A 13,300-nucleotide genomic window follows, 5' to 3' on the forward strand; every position below is an offset into this window, starting at 1 on the left:
TAGCACTTCTGGAAGTCACAGGTACCTGAATTCAAATGCCTTCATGCAAACCCACCCACATAATTTTAAACATTTTTAAAAGATTTATAGAATATGTTAAGTAACTCAAATTAGAGGTCAAACTCCTGAAGCATACACACAAAACCACCCTAAGATATATTTTATTGAACTATGACTGCAATGAGGGGTATAGACTTCCACTGTAAAGTAGAAATGTCAAGGAGAAATGCACACATACTCAATGAAGAAGACTAGATTTTTAAAACGAATCCTTCCAGCTCTCCCAGAACGGAGAAACTCCTGTGCTGCTGAAAAATTTGGAAAGACAGGTTTTTCAACCACTCTTGTCAAGACCTCTGAATCGAGAACTCAGGCTGAGGTTATACAGTTTGGCACTGTCATGTACAAAGGAGACAGCACACATCTGGAAGCACGTGGAATTCAAATTCTGTTGTCACTTGCAGGTGGTGTCCAGTTGAGTGGCATGGGAGTAGAAAGGTCTGAGAGACAGCAGCCATACCAAACCAGGGATGTGTGGGCCTCTGCTTCCCACAGCCTTATTTCCATTGAATCTGAGCTATCAATTTCAATACAACTAGTGTGTGTGTGTGTATGTGTGTGTGTGTGTGTGTGTGTGTGTGTGTGTGAAGTATTTGGGGGCACTAAAGTCTCCACTCTTACTAAACAACCTGAACTTTAACAGATAGGGAAAATTCTACAACTGGTTCCAGTCTCCACATTATCCCTGTGAAGTCAATTAAAATGAAGTGCTGAGAATAGGTGGATATTGGTTGGCTGCTCTTAAACAGGACAACTACATTCCAGCCATAAGGTCCAGCAGAGAACATTGCCGGAGAGGAGGGAGAAAGAATGTATGACCTCAAAGATTGGATGGAGAGCTGTTACGCAATGCGGCCTTCTAAACATGACGCAGCATCTGCAATTCCTGAACAAGGTCAGGCCTGGTATGTTTCTCCATGGATGAAGGGAGGGACTCTTGAGGCCTGCCCTTCCTGACAGGTAGCCAATGGCTGCTGGAGAAAGGGAAAGGTGTCCCTCAGTTGTATTGTGAGGGAGACAAGAGATGATAATGAAGGTGTACGTAATAAAATACTTTGCATATTCTTAAATATAATGACAAAATTATCAATAAATATTTAAAAACGTAAAAACGTTTTTATTGGTTATTTTATTTATTTACACTTCAATGTTATCTTCCACCCCAGTTCCTCTCCGCAGATCCCTATCCCATCTTCCCTCACCCCTGCTTCTGTACGGTGCTCTCTCATCCATTCCTCTACTCTTGCCTCACCTCCCAGCATTCCCCTATGCTGGAGCATTGAGCCTCCGCAGGACCAAGGGCCGCCCCTCCCACTGTTGCCAGATAAAGCAATCCTCTGCTACACATACAGCTGAGGCCATGGGTCTAACCACGTGTACTCTTTGATTGGTGGTTTAGTCCCTGGGAACTCTGAAAGGGGGGAGGGTCTCATTGGTTGATATTTTTGTTCCTCCTGTGGGATTGCAAACCCCTTCAGCTCCTTCATTGCTTCCCTAATTCTACCATTGGGGTCCCTGTGCTCAGTCAGATGGTTGGCTGCAGGCTCCTGTATTGGTCAGAGCTTCTCAGGGGACAGCTTTACCAGGCTCCTGTCAGCAAGCACTTCTTGGCATCAGCAATAGTGTCTGGGTGTGTTACCTGCAAATGGGATGGATCCCTAGGTGGGGCAGTCTTAAAAGAAAGATACATTACTAGGTAATTTACAAAGTCATTGTCTTGTGGTATCTTTGTAGAAATAAGTATATCAATTGAAAGCGCTAAATAAGAACACAACTATAAGCAGATAAGCCACAGAACAGACTCATTTTTGTCAACTCAAAAGTTTTTAAACTTGAAGGGAGTCTGCTTTATTTTGAATGAACCAAAAATATCCAGCTCCATATATTTTCTTGAAAATGTAATTTCATTCATCTCTGCACATGAGTAAAATTTCATTTTGTGCATCTACTTGCATTTTCTTTATCTGCCCATCTGTTGACTGACATCAAGACTGGTTCCATATCTTAGCTCTTATAAACAGTACCCTGTAAGGATGGGTATGTATCCCTGTAGGTGTGGACTTAGAGTTAATTGGCTATATATCCAGGGAAGAACCCAGTCATAAGAAGATAAAGACCCCATATTTTCATATATATATATGGATATATATCCAATGGGGATATATATATCACATCATCCATGTGAGATGAAAATGCCAAAAGCAGGATGGGCATGGGAAGAGGGAACAGGAAAGTCGAAGAGATATGTATGAGATGGATGCACTGGCAAGGTGGCAAATGTTGGAAAATATAGGAAGGCAGTCTGGCAGGACAGTTGCAGGATGAGAACAAAGGCTAGCGATGCACTGTATAAGTGAGTCATTATCAAAAACATTACCTTGTATACTAAGTTAAAAATAATTGTTAAAAATGTGAAAAGTGCCAGGTTCAGAAGGTAGGGCAAATGAAGGCTCCCGAGAGGCTCAGGGATTCTGAAAGATGGAAGGAAAATGGTGGAAACCTAGAACAGAATGCTGGTGGGCTGTAGGGATATGTTACAGTCAAGTCACAGTATATACAAACAGGCTGTGGTTTGATAATACTCAGATACAAATGAGGAAAAAGATGGCCAGAAGGTGTGTTCCAGTCTGAATAATGGAACCTCAGTTCTGTGTAAGCTCAATGCTCTCACACATGGGTGACTGAGACACAGTACTGAAGAAGTGACTGAGACACAGTACTGAAGAAGTGTAACTGGGTTGAGTGTCAGCAAGCCCGTTATCCCAGAGGTGTGACAGAGCCTTCTCTTCACCAGACAGGCAGACTCATTCAGGAAGGGAAACTTGGCAGGGAGGGAACCAATTCTCCCGGACTAATGAATGCATACCAGCAGGTTCTTCAGTCTGGACACTAAAAATATATCTAAAATGAATTTTCACTTTTATCCATGGCAATACTTCATAATTGCCTTCCTCATTATAAACATGTAAATGATAATTAAGCTCATAAAAATCATCGGGTTTTTTTTTTCCTCTACCCAGGTCCTAATAACACCCAGGGAAAAGAATAAAAACAGGTGAACGGAGGCTGCTGTGTAGGGTTTTCTTAGGCATCCAGAGCAACCTACATTTTCTTGCAAGGAATGGCCTGTTTAACATGTTGCCATAGGTTAATGAGAAGCTCATGTCTCAAGTCTACATAATAACGAGTCAGCAATGCCTCTCCTTTGGAATAGATTCACAATCGTTTAAACTTTGACATCAACAGCACCTTGGAGTGGGCCCTCTTGGCAGCCAGGGTGTCCCTGCTGCTTATGTAGGACTTAAATCTTTTCTTGGGACATTAAAATCTGGTTTCAGGGATAGAGCTGAATAATTATCACAGAGGGTGTTAAATCCAGGAATGGTTTTCTAATACTATACCCCAGGATTCTTACAAGTTCTTAGACAGCCCAATTTAGAATATTTATTTTCTTGTATTATGCATATTTTCTTATTGGTTTCTTTTGAATTATCCAGATGCCCTTTTGAATTTAAAATAATTATGAAACTTATATTTCAATGAAGTAATTTTGAGGGGGAAATTCCACTAAACTACTAGTCATTTGCATATATAGGTAGATTGCATCATACTTGGCTTGAATCCTAGAAGGATCTGAAATTTCACCTATTCTAGTTTTGATGAATCCCTGCTCAAAACATATACCACATTCCATAGAAATTGGGGAAATGGGAACCAAAGTCTGATCTGTGGGTCTGTCTGTCAATGTCATGATAAGAGGGAAGAAAGAGTAGGTTGATCGAACGATGGAACCAATGAATGGGAGGATGTATAGGCAGATGATAAATAGGTATGTAGATAGAAAGATAGAAAGATAGATCGATGGATTGACTGATTGATAGATGGAGATAGATGATAAAGAATTATGGAGAAATATAGAAAAAGAAAGGGAAAGACTTAGTTTTGTCAGTTCAAAATTACTTAAATATAAGTTTTTAATTTTGAGAAGAGACAAATTTTTATATGACTAGAGAAAGGAAATTGACTCCTGTGAACCAAAAAATTTACTGGCCTCTAGGCATCTGGGCTACTGGCTGCGTGAAGGGCAATTCTTATATGGTGCAAGGGATCAGGACACTATTCAAGTAACTGCCTGGGGTCGCACCATGAAGAGTATAAATATGCAGGTATGGAGAAGGGCAGGAAAGTAGGATCAAATTGATTTAGGTTTGAACCCATATTTTAAACAAAGATTCCTCTTACCCAGAGATGTCTGCAGATGAGGGGGCCAGGAGGTAGAAATGGAGTTGCAAAGAGCATTACAGGCTTCTTATGCCTCCTCTGGGAAGGCTGAGCCTCCCATTACCACAGACACCATTGTAGAGGAAAGGTGGGAAAGCAATGTATCAGAGTAGAGACATGGGGCCATGGGGAAATGAAGGTAAGAAGGTACTCAGTAGCAGCTGCCATTTCTCCTCATTAAAGGCCCCTCATCACCTGTGCTATCACAGGCATCGATTGGTCGTCTACAGGACAGGTCAAAGTGGGAGCATCCCGGCCAGGCACCCCGTGTTCCTCATGGCTGTAATCTGTGCTGATATGATTGAAAAGACCCAACATTCTAGAGAAGGCATTGAAATCTGCTCATTAATTGGCGTGTTTAGATGTTATGATCAGCGTTGATCACTTAGAATTCTTCAAGGTCTTTTCTGTGCTTTTATGTCAATCGTGTGCTCCTTTTTGGGTACGTGATCTGCAATCGAGGTACAAGACTAAAAATTGCTGAGATTTCTTATATCACCTAGGCTACATTAATCAGGATAACCCTCGGCTGCACTGTGTTCTAGTTTGGCTTTTAATTGTGGTAATAAAGCATTTTCCATAAAGCAACTGGGGAGGTAAATATTAATTTCATCTTGTAAATTACAGTTTATCCTCCAGGGAAACTAAGCGGGGGACTTGGGACAGAAAGTTAAAACAGAGACCACAGGGCTACATTGCAGGGTTGTCTCCAGCCGCCCAGTCAGCTGGCTTTCTTATATAGTCCAGCTCTACCTGCCTCAGGTTGCTACTGCACTTGGTGGGACAGGCCTCCAGCATTAACTTCCAATCATACATATGCCCAGTGTCCATTGATCAATCGGATGGAGTCAATTCTTCACTGTCATTGCCCCTTTCCAGGGGTATCACGTTGATAATCAATATTAGCCATCCTTCCACGGAGCATCGATGTCCCCAATCCATGGGACTTCTGAATTCCATCTGGCCCCCAGTGGTCACCAAGGAATTTTGACTACCTTAAGAAACTGAACAAACATTTACTATTTTATTGTTTATTGCTTTATGTTTGAGAAAGAAGTTATTTCATAGCTAAGAACCTAAATTTTGATTGTGACTAGAGAAAGAGTTTTTCTGGAGCCCGTGTGGGTCGAAGGGTTGATGTATAAGCTATCACCCCTGCAAACAGCTGCACAATGTAACCTGATTACAGTAAATCAGAGCCTGGGGGAAATCTCTGCCCTTCTTCACCATCACTGATTAAAATGCGAGCTTTCCTTGACAATCCCAAAATGCCACATGTCAACATAACACGCTGACAGTGTCAATGGACTCCACGATGCACCAGGTGTTTGGCTAAGAAATGAGCTCCCCAGCAACTTCAGCAGCACAAGGGATTATTATTACTGAGTATTCTCAATGGTGTCTGATGAGCAACTGATTAGCTGCCTGGGCACAGCCATTCCTCACGTGGGTGCGGACTGAGCTTTGGAACTATGTCACTGGCTGGTTACAACTGCCCTCCTGAATCTGGGGCGGTGGCAGCAGCAACAGCAGCAAAGCCTTTCTGCAGCCCTATGAATCTTTAATACAACACAGAAAGATTGTATCTCAGGCATTTGCATGAGAGAATAGAGGAGTTACTATGGACAATGAAAATGCCAGTATTTAAAGAAGAAAGACTACACACACACACACACACATACACACACACACACACACACACACACACACACACACACACACACACATATATCCCAACCTCTCAGAGCCTCTATGACTTTACTACTTTTTAGAGGCTTGCCTGGCATTTTCTCAAAATCACCCAATTTTCTAATAAATCCATATTGGGGTATAAAGCAGAAGATGAAGCTGGGTGTTTTAGGAAAATAAATCGACTATATTTCATATACTTAGTGAACTACTGACAGAGAAACATGAACAGGAATTTCTGGTGAGAGGCTAATTCCCTTTCTGTTCTCAGAAGCTACTAGGGCCGGAAAGGAATCTGTTTCTGGGAAGGATGGGCAGCAACACATTGGGCACCCGGCCTAAGAGTAAAGTGTAGTGTTTGAGGTAAAGTAGCCATTAGCAGGTAACCCTGCAGGGAGTTGCGGGCTTCCCATGGTTCTGAGCCACCTGAGGAACAGATCTTTTCTTAACCCTGATGAGAAAGTCCTGTTGTGGCTCCAGTGGGAACTGTCCTACAGGCTCCTGTGTTAGAACATTAGGCTCCCAGATAACTAGGGTGCTCTGGAAGGTGGTGGCACCCTTAGAAAGTAGGGATTTATTGGAAGAAGTGGTCACTAGGGAGTGGAGGTTTTATAGCCTATCCCCAATTCCTATAAACCCTGTATTTCCTGTTCTAAGATATCAGTCCAAGAGGTCCTATGACAGCTTCACACTTGTTACTACGGAGTTACTGTGGCCATCTTTCCCTCTATTATGCGCTCTACCCCCTCAAACTGTAAGCCAAATAACTCTTTCCTCCTTAAGTGACTGCTTGCTAGTCATCTGGTCACATCATTTTCATCATCACCACCACCACCACCACCATCACCAAAACCACCACCACCATCATCACCACCACCACCACCACCACCACCACCACCACCATCATCACCACCACCACCACTACCACGACCACCACTACCACGACCACCACCACCATCACCACCACCACCACCATCACCACCACCACCATCATCACCACCACCACCATCACCACCACCACCACCATCATCATCATCACCACCATCATCACCACCACCACCATTACCACCACCACCATCACCACCACCACCAGCACCATCACCACCACCATCACCAAAACCACCACCATCACCACCACCACCACCACCACCATCACCACCACCACCACCATCACCACCACCACCACCATCACCACCACCACCACCATTACCACCACCACCACCACTACCACCACCATCATCACCACCACCACCACCACCACCACCATCATCACCACCACCACCATCACCACCACCACCATCATCACCACCACCACCACTACCACGACCACCACCACCACCACCACCACCATCATCATCACCACCACCACCACCACCACCACAACCATCATTAACAATAACTGCAAAGCAAGAAACAAAGAACTTGGTGGTATTTCTCTCACCTTATTTGTATTACCATATGTTAAAGAGACTTGTTTATTTGGAAAAGGAAAGTGAGAAAGAACCAGATGGTTTTCTGACCTGCTGCATTAACACACGGAAAGGCCAGTGTTCTATTAGCGTTCTATTTGTGTGTGTGTGTGTGTGTGTGTGTGTGTGTGTGTGTGGTGGTGGTGGTGGTGTTTTGCTTTTTTTTTCCTTTTCTATCGCTCGAGAATTGCAGACAAGCGTACAGTGCACTTTATCCAGCCTGCCAACACTTTCCTACCCTTCAAGCTCTCCTCTCCTCCTCAGCCTATTTTGTTCTGCTTTCTGATTTCATGGGCCCTTCGTTAAAACTCAGCGTCCACGTAGTGCCCACGGGTGTAAGACAGTCTACTGGACTGGATGGCTGTACCCCTGAAGAAGCCTGATGCTCTCCCCTGTCAGCATTCCGCTGTAAACATCCAGAGCGGGGCGTGGCGCTTTGTGCACCCCACCCCCTTTCTGGGATTCTGGCTAGTTAATCGTGTGCGCGCACTTTCGTTGTTAAATATATTTTTGTCGAGTCTTTGAGAATCTCATACATATTTAGAAATGATTTTTAACATATCCACTTGTCATTTGTCCCTCGGCATCTGCCCAGACCTCTCTCACCGTGTCCTCTGATCGCACGGCCTCTGGCTTCCTTCCTTCCTTCCTTCCTTCCTTCCTTCCTTCCTTCCTTCCTTCCTTCCTTCCTTCCTTCCTTCCTTCCTTCCTTCCTTCCTTCCTTCCTTTCTTTCTTCTTCTTTTTATTTTGTTTGTTTGTTTTGTTTTGTTTTTCGAGACAGGGGTGTACCCCTGGCTGTCCTGGAACTCACTCTGTAGACCAGGTTGAACTCGAACTCAGAAATCTGCCCGCCTCTGCCTCCCAAGTGCTGGGATTACAGGCGTGCGCCACCACGCCCGACTGACCTCTGGTTTTCAACAACGTTTTCAACAACATAGTCTACCTAGTGCCGCCTGCTTGTGCGTGCTTCCAGAGCCATCATCAGAGCATGGCCAATCTACCAGGGTCTGCATCTGAAGAAAGCTGCCTTGCTCTCTCCCTCAGCAGCCATTGTACAACAGCTTCTCATATTTTTAATCTTGTTTATAAAATAAATAGGGAAAAACCAAACACACCATGTCTATTTACAGTGACTTTTGCTTCTATATGCCAGTTGTGTCAGGGGTTTTGTCTTCACACGGTAGTTCCATGCAGTGACATCAGGACTGATAGGAACTCAAGATAGGACACAACCCCAAGTCAGCGCTAGCTCCTGTAAATGCAGTTCCGGAAGTGTCCACAAGATGGCAACATTCCACTTTTTCTGTTGCTGTGGTCTGAGAACAAAGCTATTATCTAGTCAAAGATCATTTTTAATTTTACTACCGATAGTTTGACAGGCCTACTTAATGTTGCTGGGTTGACCTTTGCATGATTTTGTGCTAAATCCTTTTCTTTAACCTCCCTCAATCTGCTGTGTGGAGGACAAAACACAATTGACATTATAAGGGGCTGCAGAAGTATTAGTTCACAGCACTGGCCAAAAGAGCAGGAGAGGGGAGGGGAGGGGACAGGAAGAGGGAAGGGGAAGGGGGAGGGGGAAGGAGGGAAGGAGGAGGAGAGGAGACAGAAATTGAGAGACCTCGTCACTAGTGTTGTAGACAGTGTCACAGACTTGGACTTATTTATTTAATTGTATTTATCTATTCATTTATTTAGAGATAGACTCTTATACATCCCAGGCTTGTCACAAGCTTTTAATGTATCTGAGGCTGAGCTTGACCTGTTGATCCTCATGTTTCTACTCTAAGAGTTCTGCCCCATGGCAGGTTTGTGTGGAGTTATAGGGAACAAACCCAGAGCTCTGAGCACACTAGGCAAGTTCTCTTATCAACTGAACCGCAGGTCAAACACACAGATACAGATTGATGGAGTAGTCACAGACCTCAGAAGGGAACCTTAGCTAATTGCCATTTTTCTTGACTAGTATCATTTCTTACTCAATTCTAAATATTAAAACTTATAGTCACAATAAATTTAGTTCTTATCATCATCAAATAATTTTTCAACAGATGGAGAGAATTATAGAGATGGAAATCTGGGCCAAATGCAGAAAACTGATAACAATTAATATACTTGCAATCTCTATATAGAAACCTCAGGGAACACAAAGGAAAGGGCAGAAGACCAGAGACAGCATTTCTGCCGGTTATTTGAGGGGAGGGAAGATGAGGGGAGCCAGAGGACCAGGTGAGGACATCTGCATTGAGATAGTGTCTAACAGGGAAGTAGTGCCCTTGAAAGCCAGACTATGGTTGCCACAACAACACTAGCACCTGAGAATGACAACCCCTGTGTGTGGGAGAATTCAAAAGATCCTGATGTGAGGTGAAGACAAGTGTGGCTGTTGAGGGAAATTAGTGTTCTCCGAGGACTAGCATAGTCAAATGATCAGCCTAAACACACCTGCACATAAATGGCACTAAATGAAAGCAGTAGCTTGTCTGTCTGTCTTTTAATTTACACACACACACACACACACAATATATATATATATATATATATATATATATATATATATATATATATATATATAAAACAATAGTAATTTAGAAAGAAGAGCTTTTAAATTTGAAAAGCCAAGAGGAAAAGATATAAACAATGTAAATACAGTACACATACAAAATTTATATCATATTCGTCATGAGGGCTGTTCAGAGAGAATATTTAACTCACTATCCTGGACTAAGGTTTTAGGGAACCGCATTGCTTACAATAAAAATGGGGATTCATTTTTATTTAGGGTCAGTCTCATTGGACCACTGCTCAAAAGGACTTCCTGCAGAAAAAAAATGCTTTCCGTAAAATGTTGCCTTTAATGTCTGAGTAATGCATAAAGATCATAAACCTTTTTCTCCCGTATAGTTGAGTACAAATTACTAGTATTACAAAAGGTGCACTGAGCAGAAAGAGATTGGGTAGAGCCAGACAGCACTGCAGCCCAAGAAGGTTCCAGGGACATCCCCATGCATGAGAAGGCACCATTCCTGCCAAAAAGCTAGCAGGCTGAAGCCACACTCTGGGGCTAAACCATGCCAGTTTGAATCTAGTGGCCAAACAGTTCCTCTTAACATTGTTTTATTCCCCTTAATCTTTTTGGAAAAGGTACAGTTCTTTCTTGAGCTGTGAGCCTTATGTAGTTTGCAACAACCCTTCCTTTGTATTTGAGGGCTTATTCTTTGAGAAATAATTAATGACAACTGCCACTCAGAGCACATTCTGTTTTGGGTCCTTTGCCTTCCCAGGGACCTGCTAGAAAACAGGAAATGTAGCACCCTGTTTTAGGGTTAAGTTTGCAGAGGTCAAAGAGAAAACCAGAATTGGAGAGGTAGCAAAAGTTTGGAGGCATTTGCTCATAAACTAGGAATCTTGAGCTTTATGTAGGGATCTAGTCTAGTAAACATTGTAACAGGTAACATTTAGGCCTTAGAAGGTGTCCTGATCCCTCCACCTGAACAAATCTGAAACAGGTGAGGTAAATGAGCGTGCAGTACACATCTCCTGTACCACTTCCCCCATCACCACATGTCCTTTTACTCAGAAAAAAAAAAAAAAGGATCATCAAGCTCCGGCCAGGAGAAGCTAGTGTTGTCCAAGGATGAGGACCATCCATCCATTCTATGCTTCCTGGGAAACCCTGTGCCGCATGCCTTTCCATCTAAAGACTTAGAAAAATCCAGAGTTTGTGATAGTTGGATTCAGGAGTCTCTGGAGAGACAAGCCTTTCTCTTTCAAGTTTGTTGCAAAAGTTCAAAAACCATTCTATTTAGCAAACAGTGAAACAGTGGGAAGGAAGCCTTTGGTCACAGATCAAGGAAGTTAACATACTCCCTATCTGAGGAAAGTGTGTGACCATGACAAGGGTCAACTCCTACTAGAAAATAAGAGAATTACAAGGAATCGTGGACAACAAGCCAGGTATAAATAGTGGTTTCCAGGGATTGGTGGAGGCACAGAAATCTAGGGCTCAATTCAAGGGCTTTATGCAAAAAAGATTAATGGTAGTCCTATATGAAGTGGGAAATGATATATTGCCAGGCTATGGCAGGTTCAAAACTATATATTAACATACATTAACATATGCACAAATACATTAGCATAGACAGGTTCCTAGCTTTTAAGTATGTCAGGTCATATACTCCAAGCTCTATGTTTGGAAATGGGGAGATGTCTCAGATAAAGATTAGTGTTTGAATATACTATGGGCTATAAATGAGCCATTGGAACAATTTGGCAATACCCTGGGAAGTGAGCATAACCAGGCTATCTATAAGAAGCAGAGCAGATCTAATCCTTCCCAGCTGCCCCGCCCCCATCCAGAGGTCTTCATGAAGTCTCCATACGTACAATTTTCAGATGCGACAAAAGTCTCATGACATCTGCCATGTCAGCCAGGATGAGCAAGCGTGTCACAGCAGATAGCAGAGCCCGTGCCGCCCGCACCATGGTGCCACGCTTGACTGAAGAGCAGGGGTCATCAGCGAACTCCGATGAGGCGATCCGCATTGTCTCACCTGCAAGAAAACACAGAGAGGCGGGTGGGTAGTGAGATTGTGAGAGCACAGTGCATGGAGAGATCTGTGGAGAGCTGAGCTGGATCTCACTGCAGATGCTGGCACTTCTCAAAGGCTGGGATCACAGAGGGGCTGCTTGTCCATCAGTGCTGATGGACAAAAAATGTATTATTTCACATTAAGGTGTAAAATCATGCTTTTATCACCAATATTAAAGTCATTTAATACATTTGATCTAAGAACATAGATTGAGTTTAGCTTAAGCGTTCTATCTCATTAGTTCCTTGTATCCAGAACCAATTCTTTGACAACAGGCTCAGGTGACTGACATCCAGGTTTTGAAGTTAACTATCCCACTTCTCTAGGTTGCTTCCTGTTCCTGTGATGAACTCCAAGACCAAAGAAGCATGGGGAAGGAAAGAATTTCTTTCATGTCTGCTTCCAGGACATAGTCCATCATTGAGGGAGGTCAGCACATGGAACTCAAGCAGGAAGCCAGTCAGCAACCATGAAGGAGGCACACAGCCTACAGGCTTGTGCTCTAGGACAAATTCAGTTGGCTATTTTATAAAGCCAAGTACTATCTGCTTAGTAATGGCACAACTCACAGTGCGGCTGGGCCATGACACTTTAATCATCAACTAAGATAATTCCTCACAGATATGTGCCCAGAGGCCAACCTGATATAGCAGTTGTTTCCCACTGTGCACATGCTGCATCCCTTTAATATAGTTCCTCGTGCACTGGTGGTGCCCATCCATAAAATCATTTTCATTGCTACTACATAACTATGATTTTGTCAGTGTTATTAATTATAATATAAATATCCATGTTTTCTGATGGTCTTAGGTGACCCCTGTGAAAAGGTCATTCCATCCACAACAGGGTCATGACCCACAGGTTGAGAGCAGGTCTGAGATAGGCAACTCTTCAATTCAGGTTCATTCTTCCTAGGTGCCTCTAAGCTATATTACACTGACAGAAAAAGTACCTGGGACACCATGCTTAGGAGGACAGATTCTTAAAACATTGATCTTTTTAAAACTACTGTTGGGGGCCAAGGCAGGAAGATAGTTGTAGTTTTGGGGTCAGTCTAATTCTATGCCAGCAAGCACGCATAGATCGGATGATCAGAAAGGCGCAAAGGTGGACACTGCATGAGACTTGGAGACTGAGGCTGAGGCTGAGTACTGCGAGCTTTGGCTGCATGGAAGGGGGCATGAGAAAGGGGCTGTGCCACCACACAT

At 43.3% G+C, this 13,300-nt stretch overlaps 1 protein-coding gene across 5 annotated transcripts in view; it reads right to left on the minus strand.

The window, feature by feature from the left end:
- The window catches only part of Ctnna2 (catenin alpha 2), a 1,018,271-nt gene that overhangs the window by 801,992 nt on the left and 202,979 nt on the right, over positions 1-13,300 (minus strand). For all 5 annotated transcript variants that reach the window (XM_052174030.1, XM_052174029.1, XM_052174028.1 and 2 more), the window contains exon 3: positions 11,887-12,053. In XM_052174030.1, coding sequence (XP_052029990.1) covers positions 11,887-12,053 — 167 coding nt within the window. The remainder of the gene's footprint in view (positions 1-11,886; positions 12,054-13,300) is intronic.

Source organism: Apodemus sylvaticus, chromosome 2 (genome assembly GCF_947179515.1).
Source record: "Apodemus sylvaticus chromosome 2, mApoSyl1.1, whole genome shotgun sequence".
Classification (NCBI taxonomy): Eukaryota; Metazoa; Chordata; class Mammalia; order Rodentia; family Muridae; genus Apodemus; species Apodemus sylvaticus.